This window comes from Rhea pennata, chromosome 5 (assembly GCF_028389875.1).
Source record: "Rhea pennata isolate bPtePen1 chromosome 5, bPtePen1.pri, whole genome shotgun sequence".
Lineage (NCBI taxonomy): Eukaryota > Metazoa > Chordata > Aves > Rheiformes > Rheidae > Rhea > Rhea pennata.
In genome coordinates this window covers 53,422,349-53,444,150 of record NC_084667.1, presented here as the reverse complement: position 1 = coordinate 53,444,150, position 21,802 = coordinate 53,422,349, and the positions used below count along the sequence as shown (strand labels likewise).

The following is a 21,802-nucleotide window of genomic DNA, read 5'->3' as shown; positions in this document are numbered from 1 at the left end:
TACAGAAGCTGGAAAAAATATTCCATCTTGCTTTGGGCAGCCAAAGAATATATTCATAAAGTTCTGGTGCCTTTTGATCTCCGCAGGCTGTGCTGTTCTTTCTCTTAGCATTTGCCCTTAGTCACCTGCACTTAAACAAGCTGATGGCTGATCTCAAACCACAGCACCAAACTCCCACCCCTCTGCTTCTAGCAAGCTGCATTCGAACCCTGAAGAAATAGCAGTACCTTTACAGCTGGTTTGTTAATTGCATTATGGCATTCGATGTGCTGACAATGAATAGGATTCCAGGCTACAAAAACAAAACATAGTTAATTAATGAACACAGACAAGATATTTATATTCTTTGTGACTAGTAGTACCAGATAAAATCAACATTCTCTTCCACTAAGTGCTATACAAATATGAGAGGCAATGTAACCATATACCTTGTGAAGCATAACAATTGTAATAAACGACCTAGATTATATATGTCTCCTGATCTGTTAGAGATTAATTATGAAAAGAACCATGAACCCAAACAAAAGGAAAAATTAAGATACAAATGCATGCTTTTTAGCTCCTTCCTGTTCCCAGCAGATCTTGAATTAATTAATTACCATTCCTCTTCAGAAGCAGGATGGTAGATGTAGCTCAGTACATTTAACAACATTGCCAGGCAATATGCAAACACAGCTGTGAGACAGGAAAAATAGTCCAGCCAGGGAAGGAGCCTTAGCATTGTAATGACAGGAAATAAACAACACAGGCATGTTCAAGTGGCACCGCTTGGATGCTATATGGAGTGTCCAAAAGTCAAAGGGCCACACAACTGCAGAAAACACAAATCTCATTCTGGGATACATTAACAGAGAATTTATATAGAGAAAAACTATTCCAGTCTTCCTAGGGCTGGTAAGGGTTCAGCTGGAGTATCAAGCTTACTTTACAGACCTGTTTGCATGAAGAAATGACGCAGAGCAGTACAAGAATGAGACAAAAGAAAAAGAGGGGGGAGGGGGGAGGAAAGATCAATCCTCCAACAGAAGGCTTTAGAACAGACCAGACAAACATCTATCAAGAATGTTCAAGGTGTACTTGAAGTTGCTCAAGGGATTATCCTAAGATCCCTTCCAATCCTTAATTTTTAGTATGTAAATGGTGATGTTCTAGCGCAGAAATTTTAGAAGTGAACAAAATATATCCCTAATGACAAAAAGTATTTGAAGCACAGAGACAGATAGAGACAGGCAAGCTGGAAAAGCAACCTGCCAGACAGTGTCCTCCTCCCCTCCACCAAGAAGCACAATCCCATCAGCAGGGAGTTCGGTAGGCAAAGGACTTTGTCCAACCCACCTACTCAGCTCCAGCTGTCTCACTGAATTTCTCTCTCATTCTCACCCTATACTCAGCCCTGGGAACTTATCCATTAAACTGACTGCACCTGACACCACCTGACTTCTTTGACAATACCAGCCAGATAAGGAGTCTTAGCAACAGCACCAGCAACTGCAGCTGGCACAGCAACAGCAACCAGAGCAGTAACTGAAAGGAACATAAGCCAGAATCCTTGCGGAGCTGACAAAACAGTTTTATGGACCATTTCAAGTGCTGTATTTATTTCTTCTCTTTTCTTGTTTTGTTTTGTTTTCGTTAGTATTGGAAGTAACACAACATATTTACTGGCAATGATCACAGTTGTTATCTTCTGTAACATCTTTTGAAAACAGAGAAATGGATATTGTTTGTACTTAAGAAAATACTGACTTACAGCACAAAAGATTTCAAAATACATCTTACAGCTGTAAGCATCCGACACTAATACACTCTATCATTTTCTGTACAGTATTTATTTTGACTTATAAAAAAATAGCTACACTCACCTGTGTACTGCAGTCCTCTGTACTCACTGATTGCCCCAGGGGGTTTTAAATTGGGCCAGTAGTGAAACAACATTTGTACTGCTGGAGGTTTAACTTGAGATGGGCCATAGGCTATTACATACAGCAAATCCTAAGTGAAGAGAGATGTAAAGTGTTTATTTTGCAAGATAAGAAAACACAATTCAATATAAACTATTTATGTTCATAAAGATACCTGAACACATAAAAACACACATTTTACATCCACCAGTCATCCTTTGTAAGCTTTCACAAGTAGCTTTTACAAATTTCAACAAGGTGTTTATAAAGAATGTAGCACACCAGGTTTCTGAGTTTCACTGGGATATCCAACGGCTACCACCACTGCGACACACATATTTTAAACTGATAGACAGCAAATGGAGCCTCTGTCTAGCCACAGAGCAAAAAGCTCCAGATCCAGATTCAGGCTAAGACAACATTCACAATGAGTCCTCATAAAAGTTCAGTCCCACTTGAACTTAGAAGATCAGTGATTATTAAATTTCTGCCAGTTGGAGCTGCACCAACTGGAGCCATGTTGTATAAAAGGTGGAGCTGCTTCTGCAAACTAAAAGCAGAGGGACTTCCTCTCCGTAACTCAGAAGGAGAATGGATAAAAAGATCACTTATCACTTCTTGGCACACAGTCAGTCCAAGTTTCAAACCATCCAGTTCTCATTACAGTTCAAATACAGTCATTTCTGCAAAGCATATATGATCACAAACTTACTTTCCATACTTCTTGCTTGTATTTCATGAGGCATTCCAATAACTGGCAGTGATACACTGAGAGAGAAAAGACAGTATAGACATAATACTGAAATGGAAACTCAAGTTACTGAAGTGACATGATTAGCTGATTGGTTTTCCTGTCAGTCCAAAGCTCTACACTCCATTTAAATGCTTTTTATTTTAAAGGCTGTGCTAATGAAAAAAAAAAAAAAAAAAAAAAAAGCTGTAAGTACGTATCTTGTCATTCAACTTGAAACAGCAATGGAAACTACAAGTAACAGTACATCATTCCCTTGTATGCCACATGCTATAGGAAGGAGCCACTCTGCAATAAACATGCTAGCCAAATGAGCCACTAAACACTTCCCAAAACCACAGGACCGAATCTTCCTGTGAGCTGCGAACTGGGAAGCAAAAACAGAACATTTAATGAAAAAAACTATCGTGTGTAACTAGCTTATTTAAAAGTTTGCTGCTTTATTTATCATTGTGATCTAAATCAGCATGATGTGATACTTCTCATGCACATACTGCAATGGTGGGGGGGGGAGAGGAGGCGGGCTTCCCCCACCATCTACCCAGCTAAGTGAATACCTAAAATGGGAGATGTCTACTGTGAAATGTGACAGCTTCCTCAGATTAAATCATGTTTTGATTTTGTCGTGTAACTGCACTGATGTAACTGGGGCTGCACCACAATAAGAGAGCAGCATTTGTATTCAGAGATTCCTATTAAAATTAAATTAATTATAGTTCTGTTCTGAGCCTGCAGCCAGCATTTCCTGTCTTCTTTAAAAAAACAGGGCCAGTTGTGAACTTGGGAGGATCTGAATTGGAGTATAAGACAATCAAACAGTTTCTGCGAGTTTCTATAGTCAAAGTTAGTTCTGTTTTCTCTCAAACACTGATGCTATAAATTAACACTATTTTCTGATGTCAAGCAAGAATAGTTCTCGGCGTCTTTAATCCTGTGCCTAATACTATCTCTTCATCACAATGAGATCTCTTATTGGCATAATAACTATTCTAAATAATATGCTTGGGAATTCCAGTTTTGACTAAAATAACTTATTTTTCATCTTGCATTGGATGGTAAGACAGATTTTCCCATCATTTTAACTTTACAGGTGGTAGCATTTAACATAGTATTTTATGACTCATAGCTTTTGGAAAGAATGATACCATATTGCCTATTTATACATACCTGGATTTGATGTGTACTGCATTGCAATCATTAGCATTGATGATGCAGATAGATTGACATGAGCTGGAACACCTTCCCTCTTTGAGGATCCCACTTAAAAGAAAGCGGAAAAAAAAAAATTCCTAGTGTACAGCAAGGCAAATTAGGCAAGAATATCATATAATTTTGATTCAACTGATGCAGATAAAATTCCCAAGGTATCATGTCATCAATAAAAGAACAACCAGTTCATATTGTAGGTAGCTCTTTTCCAGTGAAAGAAAGATGACTGAATATAACATTGCCTCACTGACTGCATACTTGATTTCGCAGACCTGTAAGATTTCTTTCTCCATTAACAAAGACAGTGATCTTCTCAGGCACTCTTATACTTCAGAACCCACAGAGTAGTCAGAACAATCTCACTCATACAATCACATGCACCTAGGATCTGGATCTTAAAAAAGCAAGAGGAAGTTAGGAAGAGTAAGGCCACAAGAAAGTGGAAGGCCTGCTGTTGAGGTATATATGAAGTTTTGGGCTAGTGGCTATATGGTACAGACTACTTCTATGGGAGCATATGGCATGAGTTCAAGCTAGAGTATAGCTACATACAGAAAAATCTAGTTCTCTTGTACTGTGAATTGTGTTAAGATACTGATGAACCATAGTATTAAAGCACAGCCAAGCTGCTGTGACTTCAACGTTGCACATGAAGCCACTGCAGTTCCTGCTTGTCTCCTGTTCATTGGTTACCATCAAGTAGTATACTTGAAAAAAAAACAGCAGAGTTTGTGTGTTTATTTCCAGAACAGTAACATGGCAATAAAGCTTTGAAGGCAACCTCCTACACAGAGCTGTGACATGTCCTTTCCCACCCTCATTCTTCTGCTAGGTACCCAGATACCAGGTATTTAGGACACACACACAGAAGAGTAAGCTAGGAGTTCAGTGAGATGCTTTCATCACTCCCATTTGGCTCCTCATACCATCTCTTGCACCTTCCCTTTCAGCTCGATTCAGAGCTCAACATCGGGGAAAGAGAAGTTTGTCTCTTTCATCTGGTACTTCCCCACATACCCCAACTTCGCTATGACTCTCTTTATTGGACTTCAATCATTCTTTTTTGAATCTCAGCCATAAAAAAAAGAAAATACCCAAGGACACCCTTATCTGCAGTCCTGAACTGCCTAAATCAATGGTAGTTAAAACAAACACAAAAAAAAATGTAGGTGCAAAACAGTCCAGCATTTTGCTGGACATAGGTCGAGATCCACAAACCAGAGTACTGATATAATATTCCTAAGATGCCTGAGTATACATGTGATACATATTACCTCTGACTTAATTACTGCTACCCTGGAACCATTCTCTGCTTAATCACTGCCTCATCACTACCAACCACTAAAAACAATCCCCAAATTATTATGGCAAGTTCTAGTTGCATGGATTTATATTGCAAAATACACATGCTCCAGTAGCTCTAGCCTGGCATTCAAAAATGTAGCCTTCTGGATAAAAATGACACATAGCACTAGAAGCCAAATTTAAAGAAAGGCGGACTTCTTTGATACAAAAATCTAACTAGAACTGTTTGAGGAAAGGGCAGCATAACAAAGGTTGCTCTCAGTTATCTGGATGCTATCTCTGCCAAGGGTAACTAGGGAATAGGCTTTATTAATAAAGGATTTGGTTCAACTGGTTGTTTGGGAGAACAGTTTTAGAGATCCGAAGATACACAGGGCAGGATAAATCACCTACATGAGCTGCTCTTTAACCCATGACAGTACTGGGGGGAAAGGAGTTTAGTGCAACATTCTGTTCTTTAGCCCAATGAGGACCTACTGCAGATTTGTAAGGAAAATACTGTAGCATTTGCATATTGTTATCAGACCTTTCATCAAAGCTAACAAAGAAAATCTCACTGAAATGTCCTACAAAGGATTATTTCACATGGGTAAACTGAAGCCCAAAGCTGTTAAGGGACTTCTCCAAGAAGACCAAGTGGTAGAACCAATAAATGTGGGTGACAAATTTCCACAAAATCTTATTCTTAAAAATCTGGACAATGCTTCTTTATGTGTTCTAACAGCATCTTCCATTCTCTTCACTGTAGATCTCAGTACAAAATAAGTCCATGTTTTTCCATAAAGGTCTGGAATGCAAATAAGAAGACATTCTCACAGAATTACAGAAGAGTTGAGATTGAATAGGACCTCTGGAGATCATTTAGTCCAATCTCTCCAGCTCAAAGCAGGGTTAGCTAGACTAGGTTGCTCAGGACTGCATCCAGAGCAGAGCAGAGTCATTCCTGTACATCAGAATCTAATTCAGACATAAAAGGTACACATCACAACCGCTCAATCATTTTAGAAGCATTCTGATCATTGATTCTGTATTCAGGACTTCCACTGCTGTCTTTGGAAGCTCTGTGAGCCTCCAAATAATGCATTTCTTAAAGAAGTTTAACACTACCATTTAAATGAAGAAAGAAGTCACATAGTAATACATAAAAAAATAAATAAAAAAACAGTCTATTGAATTACTTCCCTCAGAAAAATAGTCATATGGAATTACTCTTGTATATATATAAGGTTGATCAATGTCCCATTAAAACTCTACAACAAATCAAACATTGATTCCTACAGTCTGGTATTATTATAGCAGTGTACCATTTTCTGAGACAGAACAACACCTGAATGAGCTCTACTTACATATAGCCATAGGCAGAAAAGATGTGCTGAGATACTCTATAATATCCTTGTGTAGAAATGGAGGAAAGGTAGCTAATGTTGAAATCATTGTATAAGGTAAAGTACTCAAAATATCATCATTGAGAAAAGGAAGTAAGCAAGTAGTAGTGTAAAAAATTGATTGCCCAAGATCTGTTGAATAAAATGAAATAAACACAGAATCATTACAATGAAAAAATAAAGATAACTGTATACTGTTTGGTTTATAAAACTATCACAAATTTTTCATTTAATTTCAAGCTTTCTCCTCAGGTTACTTCAACAGTACTCAGAACAGTTCGAACAGTTCGAGAGAACACGAACACCACAGACAATAAAATTAAGTCCTCTACATAGACAGGTCTGGATTTAAGTAGAGGTATTATTAGAAATAACTAATAGAATAAGAATTTGGTAAGTAGTTTGCTATGAAAAGGCTCACTTACGCAAAAAGCATCCCAGACATAGATGATCAGATTTGGATCTCAATTATCCTTAAGGGAGCTGCAAAACACTCCCCACATATAGACTCCAGCTTAGAGGACTGCTGCAGAAGGAAGCATCACTGTATTTTCCAGATAACATGTGACTGAACTGTGAAACTTGCTTTCACAGTAAGCCATTAAGGCCAAATATGGCCAAGGCTTAAACGGAACTGGGTATTTATCCAGAATTTCCAGACTTATTCTAATTGATTAGAATATAAGCTTTGGAAGGGATATGTAAGAACTTTGATATCTATATGGAAGGGATAGATTATTGCATATCTGGCCCCTGTGGCATCTTTATATCCTCTTTCAAACGAGAAATTGAGCTAGGGCCAACAATCCTCAGAGAAAGGTTACAGCACCTAATGAACACCAGGTTGGAACCTGTCTGCCTATTCCAGCACATCACAAAGCCTTCTCCCCGTACAAGGGCAATTTCTTTTGTTACTGACTCACTCTGCAACCTTAAGCCTTCAGCCTATCCGTATAACTAGGATGATTTATACTCGCCTTTGTAAAGTGCTTAGAGATCGATCTATATGTTTAACATCATATGAGTTACAGCAAGTAAACATTCCTTTCTCAGGTTTCTTGGAAGTTTTCTGTGCAACAGCCAGATCCTTAATGCTAGAGAATGTCTCTCTCTTGGTATAGATATTTACCACGTTGACAACTTTGTAGAATCTGATTAAACCGAAGTTCAGGACCATCTGGTGCACCAGTTGTACTTACCCAAACAATACTGATTGTTCTGATAAAAAACACATTTCTTTTAATCAAACGCTATGCTGAGGGAGGAATAAATAACAAGCTGTGTCATAATTTGCAATTCACTGTATATAGAACCACAGGAAATAGGAAGTGACCTCCCCTTGCCCCAAGTATGAGTCAACAAAAGTATTCCTGGCAGGTATTTATCTAACCTGTTCTTAAAAATCTGCATGACTGAAAGTTGCACTCCTTCTCCAGGCAATTCATCCAAATGACAAACCATCTTTAACATGAAAAGGCCTTTTTTTAAATTTCCTTTGCAGCAATTTAAGCCCATTACCTCTTACACTGAGTTACTCTGATCACAGAGAATAGTTTGTTATAGTTTATTTCTCCTTACAGCAATCTTCATGTATTTGCATATGATTATCATGTCTCCCTTCAATCCTCTCTAAGCTAAACAAACCAAGTCCTTTCAGGTTTTTCTCACTGTTCAACTATTCTAGACCTCAAATCATTCTTGCTTCTTCTTGGACTCCTCTCAAATGATCCGCAACCTTCTTAAGGTTGGAGTGACAAATCTGAAGGTTTTACTCCAGCTGAGGCCTTGGCAAGGCTAACAGAATGAAAAGGAAAAGGAAAAAAAAATTTTTGTTGTCTCACACACAAAAACTCCTAGTTATACATTGCTAGTATAATATTAACATATCAGTGACTTATGGTCAGCCTCTGATCCTTGGTAACATGTAGATCTTTCTGTAGTACTGCTTTCAAGCCTGTATTCTCCACTTCATTTCTGTAGGTGATTTTTCTTGCCTAAAATAGTACTTTACGTTTGTCCTAACTGATTTGAAGAAATTTTAAAAACAGAATGCAATTTGCCAAGATCATTTTGAATTAGATTTCTTTCACTCAGAGGACATCCTATTACCTCATCTTGATATCTTCAGCAAATCTAAATGTTCTCTAATTTCCATCAGCCAAGTTAAAAAAATATATTTAATAATATTTAATATTATTAAATATTTTTAATTTTAATTTATTAATATTATTAATAATTTAATATTTAATAACACAAAACCCAGCACAGACTTCTGTAAGATACACTTGGTATACCCTTCTAGTTGACATGAGCCATGGTCAGTCTTGGAGTGTTTTCCTCACTTAAGTGGGGACCACACATCCACAGACTGTTTATTAGAATGTCAAGTAACACAGCAACAAAAGCCTGACTGAGGATAAGTAAACCCCACCAGGAGGACCACTGTACTGCCGTAAAAGGAGAATGTTTGAACAAAGTTATTTGTCCTTTACAAGTCTCCATACGATGTTAACTATCATCATGTTACCTACTTAAAATTTTGTTTTGCTAATTAACTCCATGATTTTCCAGAAATTAAAATCAAGTCAAGCAGTCAGTAATTCCTTACAAGTTCCTCTTTTCCAAAATCATACCGTCATTACCAAATAAAGAAATCTTCTATTCAAAATATGATGCTGCCAATTCAAAGGGAATTTAGAATTCAACAAAAGCAGCTTTCCTGCTAAAGAGTTTCAGTAATTTATCAGATTAGGGCACGATACTACCTGTACCGAACCATGTAAGTACACCTTACCACAGTGACAATTAGTACTTGGCTCATATACCATAGCGAAAGCACTGGGTTCCTGATGCCCAGTACAGACAACCACAAACTAACAAGCTACATATATACAAACTTGAGGAAAACCATACAAATGCAGCACAATCAGAGAAACCTTGTTATACAAGCAAATAGAGTTTTTCTATATGTCAGACAGAGATATTGCTATCTTTTTACCCAGGAATATTTTAAAGCCATCTCTATCACCATGGTTAGAAAGGTTTTTTCTTCAATCAAACATATATTATGATCTGTTCAGAGATGGACCTTCACCAATACACTCAATCTGATAGGCCAGATAATACATCCGCAAGTAGTTCATGCCTCTTTAAGGGAGCTACCCTAAAAGACTAGTCCAAAAATACCCCAGCAAGTTCAAAGTCCAGATACTTTAGATCCATTTGTATTATTTTAGTTACATTGCACTGTATTTTAGTTACATACCACCAACATATCACTGAAAATGAGTCAACCTCAGAATTCAAACCCAAATCCACAGTTAGCAAAAAAACATGTTTTATTTAAGAAAGTCAAACCAAACACTTGCATATAAATACATCCCAAGAGATTTGAATTCCAGATCCAGGTCAGTTTAGGCCCATCTCTTCTATTGTATTTACGCATCATTCATGGATTCACAGCACTGAAGTTAAGCGTACTGGAAGGGTTCAAGGGCCTGCTTACCATGTTGACCATGTTGTAGCAAGGGAACTAGATCCAGCAGTGTCACCAGTGTCACGTAAAGTCCTTGATAGTCCAAAGATGGGTAGTCTGATAACTGAGCATCACGACTTTGCTGGCCACGTTCAGATGGAGCATCTCGCAGGACGCTGTAAAGGAGGGAGCGAGTAACAGTAGGGTTGATGGAACTGACCTGTGGTCTTAGAGATGGGGTGAGTGGGAATGGCACAGGAAAAAGACACATGGTCATGGGCACTGTCAAATTGGAGGCATCTTGATTCTCCTTCTTCCCTGTGCGGGACAAAATGCTGTTGGGGGGACAAAGAAAAAAAAGAGACAACAAAGACACAAAGAACAGCACATTACATTGAAATGACACTATAAAACAAATAATAAAACACCAGATACATCCCACATAAGATGCAATCTCTACCAAAACCAGTATGTCTACAAATCTAGCAACCATTCACTTTCTTGCTTCAAAACAGGAGAATTAAAAATTGACATTTATGAAAATTTTCGTTGCATCTCATGTGTTATCTGGTTCATAAGGAGCAAAAATATAAAAATGCATGTTTCAGTGCCCTACCCATGTTTCACAGTTAAGCAAAATTCTAGAAACTGAAAGTCGTTGCTATGAAAAGATAGCAGTGTCAAAATAGCTTGGTATTTTCCTGTGATAATATTTTGAGTTTTTTTTTTCCTGTGAAATCATTTGAACCGACTGAAAACGTGTAAAATATAGGTGTGGCACTTGCAGAAACATGTTTTAGCAAAGAATAAACATGTGTGTTTGTTAAGATAGTCTTAAAAATCACATGTTTATTGCATCAAAATAATGTCTGTATGTATTTTATGATACTGTTTCATGACCACTCAGTCAGTATCATTTGAAATAATGAGGTTTAAACAGGCACATGGATTTAGAAATAATATAATATTTCTAAAATGTTGACTAAACTACATTTGGAAAAGCTGTAAAATAATATATAGTAGATGGTCTTTAGCATATGTTTGTGAGCTAATGATAATGGTTGTTTATGTGTGCTTTTAATTTCACCCATGTTTTGGGTGGAAACATTTTACTTTATGAATACAAACACTCTTTGGGTATATAGTTACCTTCAAAATCTAAAGGCTAAGCAAGCAAGACCAGCTACGTAACTACAGATCAGACAGTGTGTTATCATACATTCCTGCTGCTACTTACGTTATTTTTCAACAAAACTCACTATAAACTAAAGGAAAGATAATTTAAAAAAATAAAAAAGATTTAGTGGGAATCAAAATAGAGGCTATATGTCAACCAGCTTGCTATATCATGTTAAGAATTTTGTAAACATGTTATTCCAATTTTCTAAAAAGAAAAAAAGAAAAAACCCAGCACACTACTTTCAAAAATAGAAATAAATTGCTGCTCAAGCAGTGTTATAGTTCAGCAATTATAGGGCTAGCTCATAATCTCCATGTGTGCCTATAAAAGTATAATATACTTTTTAAATATATTAAACCACATACAATACTATTCTTAAAAAAAAAAACACACACATATTTTGCACCTTTCAAGGATTGGGATTTCCAAAAGTGATTGCTATTGGTTTAACTCTGTTCCTGAAGTCAATTTTAAGGCTTATAAGAAACAAATGAGTAGCATTAAAATTTCCTTTAAAATGACTTCTGAATATCAGAGTTATGTCAAGAGGGAGCACACCTGGAAACCTCAGTCCTCTTTAATAGTACAGAGGTTCCTATCTTAAAACCACCTTAGCATATTTATAACCAACCTCCTAAGTCAATGTAACTCACACAAGTAAGTTAAACTCATGCTAAGGTGCTTATAAGAGGAGGTGCCATTCATTTGCCATATATATAACACTTTTACAATTAGTTTTGTGCCAAGCAGGCATGACACGTCAACTTGCAACCAGAGATAAACAGATATATCGTCTGTTTTAAGAAACTGTATTTTTTTTTTGCTTTTTCATTGTGCCTTAAATAGTTGTCATTCTTTTGTTTTCTGTTACCCAATGTCCAGTACAAGAAAAAGGAGCAGGCTGTCATGAAAAGTGTTTATGAAATCATATCAGAAAATCACCTAAGATCTATTATAATTAAAAAAAAAAAAAGATGAGAGTGCTGATTCCTGTTTTTCATATTAACTTTTAATTTGCTTGACTTTCATTTGCCATACTTTGCAGCTCCTATTTAGAGTTGTGAAGGTAGGAAATTGTATTCTATCTCTGTGTACTAACAGATACCATTTAGCCCTTCCTTCACTAGCCAACACATCACTTCAAGGGCAATTATTTCTAGAAAAGATATTATGGTATTAACTAATCCTTGCTTTGGAAAGTGTAAGGCAGGGATGAAGAGCTTGCACTAAAAAGGCTTCTCTTTCTGTTAACATGGAGCTATGGCCCACCAGATTAGAGATCCAAGCATAGTCTTGTATCTTGATTAGAGCATCCTACTGTTCTCCTCAGGAACAGCAATGAGATCATATCTAAATTCCACTTCCAATTCTGCCAAATTTAGAAAACTTTCAGACCTGAGCTTGTGCCTGTCCCATATGTTATAGTGGGAATCAACACTCAGAATCTAGTAAGTCACCTAAAATCAAGAGACAATCTTTACAGTTTGGTTACTGTGCAAACCAAGTACTGAGAACCTGGAGTGTTTACAGATCGTAACTCCATGCTGAACTTGCTCCGTGACATGCAAGAGAGCTACTAAGGCTTGTTTCAGAACTTGTACACCTTTGCTGCAGATCTATCTCAAAATTACTGTCTTCCAGGAAAGGTTTTCTGAAATGCCTACAAAAGAACTGCATTTCTCCAAGGCAGCAAAACAAATGTGACTGTTACCTAGCCACTGGGCATTTTTAACTATTCTTTATGTAAAACTTTTCACCTAGAGTCAAGAAATACATAGAGAGTGTTTTCTCTAAGAAAATTGGAAAGTATGAGCTCTTCTGTAAGATGCTTATTAAGTATTAGGTCATTCCTCAAGTGAAAATACTGAAAATGAGCAGGCATGAAACTTAAATTCATGCTGTAATGTAAAGAAATGCTTTTGCCCAAAGAGAAAATTAAGGAAGAACTAAATGAATTGATGTGCTATGCATTGTATATGGTGATTTTATGTGATGCTTGTTCATAGAAATAAAGAACTGAATTGTTTCAGCCATTGTACAACTGTCCCCACCACCCTTAAGCTTGTGATACATCAAGGTTAGGTATAGAGCAAAGGAACAAATTAAATCCCTTGTGCAATCCAACTATAGCTAGCATAATTACATCAGATATGAATGTGATCCAAAACAGTGGGTATGCCCACTGAGAAGAACACAGTCAATATGTCCGTAACACAGAGAGATAAAAAGTATAATGAACAGTAAAAGCTGCATCTATAAAACCCCATCACCACATGGGATTTTTCAGACTACATTACTATTCCTCCATTACTCGTTTGACTGAAAATGTTCCCCAAGAAATGTTTGTCCTAGAAAGTCAGCTGCAAAGGGAGTACAAACCAAATTGGAAGACATTTTGTAAAAGTTATTTTAAGATAGCAAGGTGAATAGAAGCAACCTATTTTGAACACTAGGTCCAAAATCCCGGTAAGTCAATGGGCATTTTTGCTATTGTTTGATCAGTATTCTCTTAGCAGCCTGAATCCATTCTGTTTGTAGCTGGAAAGATTATTCTCCATCATGTACTTCTATCACTGATGTTAAACCTTGTGTAATGGAGTCTCAGTGTAGGAGGCAGAAAGAAGACTCAGCATGCAAAACACTCAAATTTCTGAACATGCTCTTCAGAAAAGAAAGCTCTTGACAAACGTTTGGTTTTAGCATAAATCTAGCAGAGATCTACATACAGTGGGTGGGAGTTTCCTTCTTTCCATCTGCCACACTAAATACAGGGTGCTTTGTTTTGCCTTTTTATCCCGTTTCTTTCTTAGTATCAGCCAGTGTATAAACCTACAATGGTTCAACCATAGCACTCAGGCTTTGGCCCGCAGTTCAAATTCCCCAATTATAAGGATATGGAATATGGATTTGACCTTGCTGAGTATCAGAATGCAGTCTATTTAATAAATTTAGACCCAAGTCCTGGCTTAAATTTCTGGTGGCCTTCAGCTCTGAGGCTGTTCAGATCCAACATTATAAAGGATAAAGCTGTTTGTGAACCATGTGGATGTGAGTATCAGATATTTATATCATTTCTCTCCCATGAGGTTCAGGGTTATCAGCATCAGGGTTCTGGTTCAGTCGCATTCTGAGCTTGAAATAGAGAAATTCAGTTGCTCAGTTATGCAGTTGTTACCCCTATTTCTCATCTGCATTTGTAGCCATTAAGTTTTTTTAAGTAAGCCCAGAAACGTCACTGCTCATAGGGTATGAAGAATTTATCACACAGAACATGCCGGCTATATCACTTAGGAAGACGAAGGCAACAGAATAATAAAAAGGGTGCTTTCTTCAAGCAGTAATCAAAAATCTAACCAACCTCCATGGACTTCTTCCTAAAAAGAAATGTATCTTGTTATAGCACTGAGTAGTTACAGCTAAGAGGCAAGGGAGTAAAATGTTAAAAATCAAATCCAGCTTTCTTGCTTTAAGAGCTTAAAGGCCCATAGCATTTAAGCAGAGGCTGTTTTGTTATTCAGAGCCAATAATCCATTAAAAAATCCTGATACAGGAACAGAGCTAAATTTCAGATATATTTTCAATAATTCTTTGAATATTTTTTTCACTGCTGCAATGTAATGAGACAAATTTCATTTATCACTCTTGATAAACTCATACAGTTGCCATAAGTTTCTTCATCATTCTAAATGTCTAGGAAGTGCAACAAGTTTCACACTGGTTAAATGACTCTCTTGATAGTTTCAGAAGTAAACAGCAGTTTTCAAAGTTTACAGCAAACAGAGGTTCCATTGATAATGAGTATTTCTGTGTAGGCATCTTTTACAAATTTGTACTTTTATTTTAAAAATATTAAAATATTACACATTTAAAGTAATTTATTAAAATTTATTTATAGTTTATGAACAGGTTCAAGAATCTTATTACATTCCACAGGCTTTAAACAAATGTTAGAATGAACTACTGTCATTCTTCCAAATTTAAATTCTTGTTTCTTAATTTTATAGTATTACAGGAATATGTGCACAAATATATAGGTTAATTATATTCTGTTAATGTTTCAGCATCAAACAAGGCAAACGGCTCTATTTTCAAACTAGCTTCTGACACCAGGGAACATAGTCTTTTCAGATATACATATTAAGAACTATACACAGACATGCTGCTTTAACTGCATTTTTCTGGATATGAAAACCAGTGCTAGCCAAAATCTGGGTAGTCCCACACACACACAAAAAAAAAAAAAAAAAAAAAAAAAAAAAAAAAAACAAAACAGGGAGGGAGGGAGGAAGAAAAGAGGGGAAAAAAAGGGGGGAGGGAGGGAGGAAGAAAAGAGGGGGAAAAAGAAAAGTATCTTCAGTTTCAAAAGTCATTTTAAAACCAGTTTGAAAACATGAATCCAATAGGCAGCACTGTGGAGGAAAATGGAATCTAGGTGTCATTCTTAATGACCTTTATAGCAAGATGAGAGGTAGTACTTCCCACACTAAAGATACTCTGTTACCATATTTAGAACTATTACATACTATAGAATAATATATTATCACTAAACACTGGGCTAAATCAAATCCTCAGATCAGAACAATCCTGATCTGTCATTGCCATCCAAATGCAGATGCAGATCCAAACTTGGCAGTGACTCTTACAGAGAGAACCAGAACTCGAACACGACAGCCAGCTGAACCATGGGACGGTCAGAACCTACTTCTGCTCGTCTGGCTCTTCACTCTAGGATCCTGAAGTGCCAGGACTATCAAGAAGGTCATAGGTATACAACTCTAAAACATTATAGATCACAAGCTTTCTTCCCAAGTTCAGCATACTTGTGCACTCAGCTAAGGCTTAGAAGGGCCAAGCAAATGTGTAATCAACCAAGTTTGTTTTAGAATCAGCCACTCAATAAGCAGCTCAACTGGGCTAATTGGGCAACAGCCACTGAAGATATTCATACCATTCTTTTCTTAAATTATGCTCTGTTTGTTTGAGCATTGACCCATTACATTTTGTAATCAAGAAAAAAATCAATGAACCCCCCCCCCCAATTCTTTAACTCTTTTTTTCTTCAAGAGCATTAGTTAAAACTTACCTCAATAACGTCTGAGAAAAGTATTTCAGAGTATTTGCAATGTCAGTTCCAGAGGGCACTGGGTAAATGTTGTGGAGAACTCGGTTGTGGTATTCCTGAAGGTAGCGGATTTTGGAAGCAACTAGATAAAAGACAAAAAACAGAAATACAGAAACTTTCAATTAATTTAGTGCAGGCTTTCAGAACATCACATCTGCTCCTAGCATTTCTGATTTTTTGAAATTGAAGAATTAAACTCCACCAAAAAGATAAGTCTCCCCATTCTTTCTATTTAGGCAGACTAAATTGAGTATTCTAGTGCAAGAGTGCCAAGGAGAAGACAAGGAAGGCAGTGAATGTCTGTATCTGTTTTAAACTTACTTTGTGTTAGCAAGTCAGAAAAAAAAAAAAGAAAGGAATTGCACATTTTCAGTGTCTCCAACGATCAAGATTCATTTACAATGAACGAGTCATTGGATCACGTTCGGTTCACATGAGGTAAATGAATATTTCTATAGCCAAAGCAGAGACATCAGCTAAGATAGAGAGTGCTTATGTGATTTATTTTAGGCTCTGAATTTTCTTTATGCAATAAAACACTAATATGAAAAGATCTGTGCTGTTTACTTAAATGTATTGGGTAGTTTGATGAAGCACAGGAAATGTAGTCAAGAAGCTCTATACTTTTACTGAAAATGATCTTTTAAAAAAAGAAAGAAACAAAAAAGAAATAACATTGTTTATCTTTTCCAATAAAGATACTTGTTCAGTGTTGGAAAAAAGTGATTAATCAACACAACTTCAGTGCTTTACATTGCCTGTATGGCACAAGAAGATTTCATGGAGAGATACCTGAGCACATTCTGAACTCATTTTTGCTCTGTTCATTTTTGCTCTGCTCAGACTAATTAATCATGCTGAGAAACACAGTATATTGGCCTAGGGAGAGTGCTGTACCAGCTCAACTACAATACTAGCTACAATACTCAGCGCTTGTTGATAGCATTGGTCTGTGCAGATATAGCCTCAAAGAAAGCAAAGTTGGCTGGCAACTCTTCCTCATGTTAAAAGTGCACTAAGACTACGTAACAGACAGTTAAAAGAGGAGATGGTTCTCAATGACTTTAGCCCCTTGAGCATATTCATTAGGACACAGTCTTTAACTACATCACGATATACCCTTTCCCCTCGCTCAGGGCTCTTTCAACGTGAGAGATATATACTGTTTCTTAAACAAGTAATCAGTCAATACTTTGTTTTATTCCAATTGTTCAATGCCATGTATTAAAAAATGAATAATCCTTTAAGTTCTTCTCTGAAAAGAAATACATTAACTTCCAGAGGGATCTTCTTATGCCTCTCCTGCTGTATCTGAAAATTTCATGAGCGTTCTGGGTTTTTCTACATCATTGACGGGTTGAAAGAGAAGAGATAGCATTGTCTCCACAATAAAGAACAAGACTGAAGCACAGACATTAAGAGCAAAGCATCTACTACTGCTGTTGGAGGCGCCAACTTGAGATACTAAGAGCTTTTTTTAAAAAAAAAAAAAAAATGATAGATAGCAATATATGGCATTTTTATGTCCAAAGTTTACAAAGGCCTCTGTAAGTGCTCAGTAGTACAGCAAATAGGCTTGACAATTTCAAGTCAATTACTACTGATATTATTATAATGAGGAACACTCAGTTAATAATCAAGTGAATACTGTTTGACTTGCATGACAAGAGATCCAGTCCTCTAGCATTCAACTGCCCTTTTCAGGATCATCTTCTCTCCTACTTTCTGCTATACTCACTGTATCCTTCCAACTTCTGTCTTAAGTGAAGCTTCTACAGTCATAATCTCCTTCAGAATGTTACCCTGCTTCATCACTGGGAGAATGCCCACTGAGTGACTGAAAAGGGCTGGGGTCTGTGGGAAAATGGCAAGTGAAAAATGTAATTAGTAATGGTGTCATAATGCATATGCAACAGTAGTAAACTAAGGATGCATAAGCAACCTTAATTATAGTACTTCCTCACCTGTAAGTGTTTTACTTTACAAACTCAGTATTATTTTAAGGTGACTGTAATGGAAAATTAAAATACATCACTAATATTTTTAAGGTAATCGAAAACAGAAGTTTTGTCATGTGGAATCACACTGTCTCACTATAGTTATGATTAAGATTAAAGCATTTCAAGCCACCACACAGGCCTGTGTCACACAGGCTACACTTTTTAGTAGGTTATCCCCATCTCTGTGGGACCAGCCAAAGCTAGCTTCCCACACAATTGCCAAGACACTGGGATAGCAACATTTGGTCATCATGGGTTTCAGTCCTGGTTCCAGGATGAAGTTTTAATTTAGCAAAGACCTATTTTCCCATCTTCTTCCTAAAACTCATCTGTTCTGTTCTCACTCTGGATCTGCAGGCCAGTTTACCAGATTTAAAGGCAGACACATATCTTTTGCTGTGGTGATTAAAGTCCCTACAAAAATCAATTGAGAAAGTATTAGAAGAGGAAAAAAAATTACTTCATAAATTTAATTTTCTGATGCTACTTTCTGTTGCTGAGGAAGGAATATAAGCCAGGAATATCTGCAAAGAAAGATCACATATCAGAGTACCCAGCAGACGACAACTCACAGCAGGATGTACTGTGGCTGCCATGGTTCGCTGTCAGATATCCAAAAGTGAATTGAAATAACAAATTCCAGTAACAATGGCAGAATTCATGTCTAGATGAGCTATCTGCCTCTCAACAGCTTCTTCCATTCAATAAAGAGTATAGAATATCTATAACTGCTGCTTTATATAAAAAGAGAGAAATACATTCATTTCTATTAATCAGCATTTTCATCCATTTATATCAGTTAACAGAACAGACAATTTACTTATAATTCTCAGATATCACATTTTTCATAAAACAAATAATTTCTTACTGCTTCAGCTTCAGACTAAAGGTTTTAGCCTCATTTTTACAGTGTGCCAGAACATTCACGATTTCAGCAGTATCCTAGAACACCAAAAACCTTCTGAAAGTCCTAGAGCAAAATTTTGCAAGCCTTGAAGATACAGAAGTGCAAATGACCTAACTTTCTGAGTTACTGAGCACCTAGAGTCACACTGCAGAAAATGATGTCACCGTGGAAGTGCTCAGCCATTGTCATAGGGTCATCGTTAAAAAAAAGAAGTGGTGAACTTACTCCATGGTTCTTTGCTAGGTATCTCTCTAGTACCTAACTAAGCCCTCTAACCCCTCTGTAAGCCTTGATTGAATCAAATATAAAAACGTTAAAGTCCTTAAAGATGGTCTTGATTGTTTCACTGCCCTAGAGAAGAACAGGGTGATTTCATTCCCAGGACATTACTTACCATAATTAAATGTCAGTTATCATTATTCAAGCTGGAAAAAAAAACTAATTCTCTCTGGATATAACAGAACATCTCAGACATGCTATAGCAACAGGCCAAATGATGAAAGTCACTGTCAATACTTCTTAGTATGAGATGCACGTAGTCACAAGAAAGGGAGGCTTCTCAAGGCCGTTTTCCAGATAATCACCGTTCAACCTGTTGTTCATACAACCTGACACTAGTCAGAGCTTTCCAGTGGGAACAGCTCCTGTGTAGCCACAGATCCATCTTTAGACTAATGCCCTTCCCCCTAACGCCCCACAACCTGATCAGTTTGTTTCCTCATTCGTGGTATTTTGCTGCTGTTTCTTGGTAAATTCAGATTCATTATGACTTGTCACTCCGATCTGAGACATTCTGGTTGAAGGAGCAATAGTTGAGGTTTGAAAGTTTGTCTGGTAGTGATGTATTCATCAATGTAATCCTTGCTGGAGACCATCACCATTTGTTAAAAAAAAAGAAAAGAAAATCACAGGCGAGAGAATTTTGAAATTATGCAAAGAGCAAAAAAGTTGGCAATGCCATAAGAGCGAGTCAGGGGAGCAGCCTCAGTAAACAAAACACATTCAGGGGGTTAGAAAGAATAGGTTATGTCCTTTAACTGAATACTCTACCTGGGCATAGTGAAAAAAGCGTTAGGAGGAGGAAAGATCTACAATTTGGACCTGGAGTAAGTCTCCTTAAAAACAAACGAAGAACAACAGGGACATGCTGGAGCCAAGAAGCAGTCTCCTGAACAATACAAGGAGACAAAAAGATAAAAATATGAAAGGGAAGCTTACACTGAACATACAAAAAAAAAAAAAAAAAAAAAAAAAAAAAAAAAAAAACAGGAATGGAGAAAGCTGAGTAGAAGAGATGGAAAATGCCTAAGACTGTTCTAGGACAAGGAACAGCAGAAATTCTTCCATATGTCAATGTGGAAGATGCATAACTAAGGTGTGAGAAGCGTAAGAAAAAGGAAATTAGCTCAGAACTGGAGCAGGGAAGGGGGGGAGAACAGGAAGACCCAAGGAACGGGACTGTTTGCACCTGAATGCTGCATAATCCAGAGATGCTACCCGGCCAGAACACTGTCGCTCTATTTACGAGGCCAAAAATGCATTCCCACAGCAGTAAATTAGCATTCACGTCATATGCTAACAGCAACGTCCTCTGTAAACAACTGGTTAACCCTAAAGGAAAGGGGGGAAAATCTGTTCTTCTCACGAGCCCCGTGCAGCACAGGCTGCCACAAACGCAAGGGCTCTTCCCAGCGACCTGACAACCCAGCCGACCACGGCCACGACGGCAGCAGGCCTCCGCGCCCGAGGCGCCGGCCGCCGCCGGGGGGGCGCTGCCCGGCTCGCTCCAGCCCAGCGCTCGCGCCCTCCGCCGCCACCAGGCACAGCGGCGGCAGCGCTGCTGCCCGCCACCGCCTCGCCGGCTGCCGCTGCTGCTCACCGCTCAGCGCGGCAACATGGTGGCTGGAGGGCCGCCGCGAAGGCGCGCCAGGCCGCGGGCAGCGCGCCGGGCCCGGCCTCGGCACCCCCCGGGACAGCCGAACCCGCCCTACGCTCACCCAAAACGGGAGCGGCGCGAGCGAGAACGACGCCACGTCTCCCCCCCGCCGGCGCCGCAGGGGGAAGCCGCAACGCGCGCAGCCGCGCGGCCTCTCCCCGCCTTACAGGGGGAGCCGGGCTCCCCTCCGGGCGCACGGGGCGCGGCACGGGCAGCGCCGGGCCGGCTCGGCCCCGCTCTGCCTGCCGGCGCGGGCAGCGGCACCGCCGCCCCTCACCCGCCGGCCCGCGTCGGGCCCCTCGTTTCACCCCCTTACAGCCGCCGCGCTCAGGCTGCACGAACATGTTGCTTCCACCGCGACGCAGCACAGAAATGTCACCTCGCCGCGGAGGCGCAGGCCGGGCGGCCGGGAAGGGAGAGGCCGGGAGGCGGCAGGCAGCCCCCGCCCGCCCCGGGAGCCCCCTCAGCGCCGGCGCCCGCCGCAGCGGGCGCCCCCGCCCGCCCCCGCCACTCACACTGCTCCGCCTTGGTAGACATGCTGCTGCCGCCGCTGCCGCCGCCCGCGCCGGCCGCCGAGCAGCGGCTCCCGCGGCCGCAGTAGGGGCGGAGGCGCCGCCCGCCCCGCCTCGGC

The 21,802-nt window shown here is 38.9% G+C and overlaps 1 protein-coding gene across 10 annotated transcripts in view; it reads right to left on the bottom strand.

Moving 5' to 3' along the window:
• The window catches only part of UNC79 (unc-79 homolog, NALCN channel complex subunit), a 107,021-nt gene extending 85,241 nt beyond the window's left edge, over positions 1-21,780 (bottom strand). For 5 of the 10 annotated variants that reach the window (XM_062576171.1, XM_062576173.1, XM_062576174.1 and 2 more), the window contains exons 1-8: positions 21,687-21,780; positions 16,290-16,410; positions 10,057-10,361; positions 6,513-6,683; positions 3,820-3,912; positions 2,614-2,669; positions 1,863-1,992; positions 228-292 (exon numbers count right to left, since the gene is read on the bottom strand). In XM_062576171.1, the coding sequence (XP_062432155.1) occupies positions 228-292; positions 1,863-1,992; positions 2,614-2,669; positions 3,820-3,912; positions 6,513-6,683; positions 10,057-10,361; positions 16,290-16,410; positions 21,687-21,708 (963 nt within the window). In that variant the 5' untranslated portion in view covers positions 21,709-21,780. Of the gene's footprint in view, positions 1-227; positions 293-1,862; positions 1,993-2,613; positions 2,670-3,819; positions 3,913-6,512; positions 6,684-10,056; positions 10,362-16,289; positions 16,411-18,066; positions 18,183-18,788; positions 18,853-19,629; positions 20,040-21,487; positions 21,547-21,686 lie in introns of those variants that run through there. The other 5 variants (XM_062576178.1, XM_062576177.1, XM_062576180.1 and 2 more) reach the window with 5 other exon arrangements.
• Between the last annotated feature and the right edge of the window lie 22 nt (positions 21,781-21,802).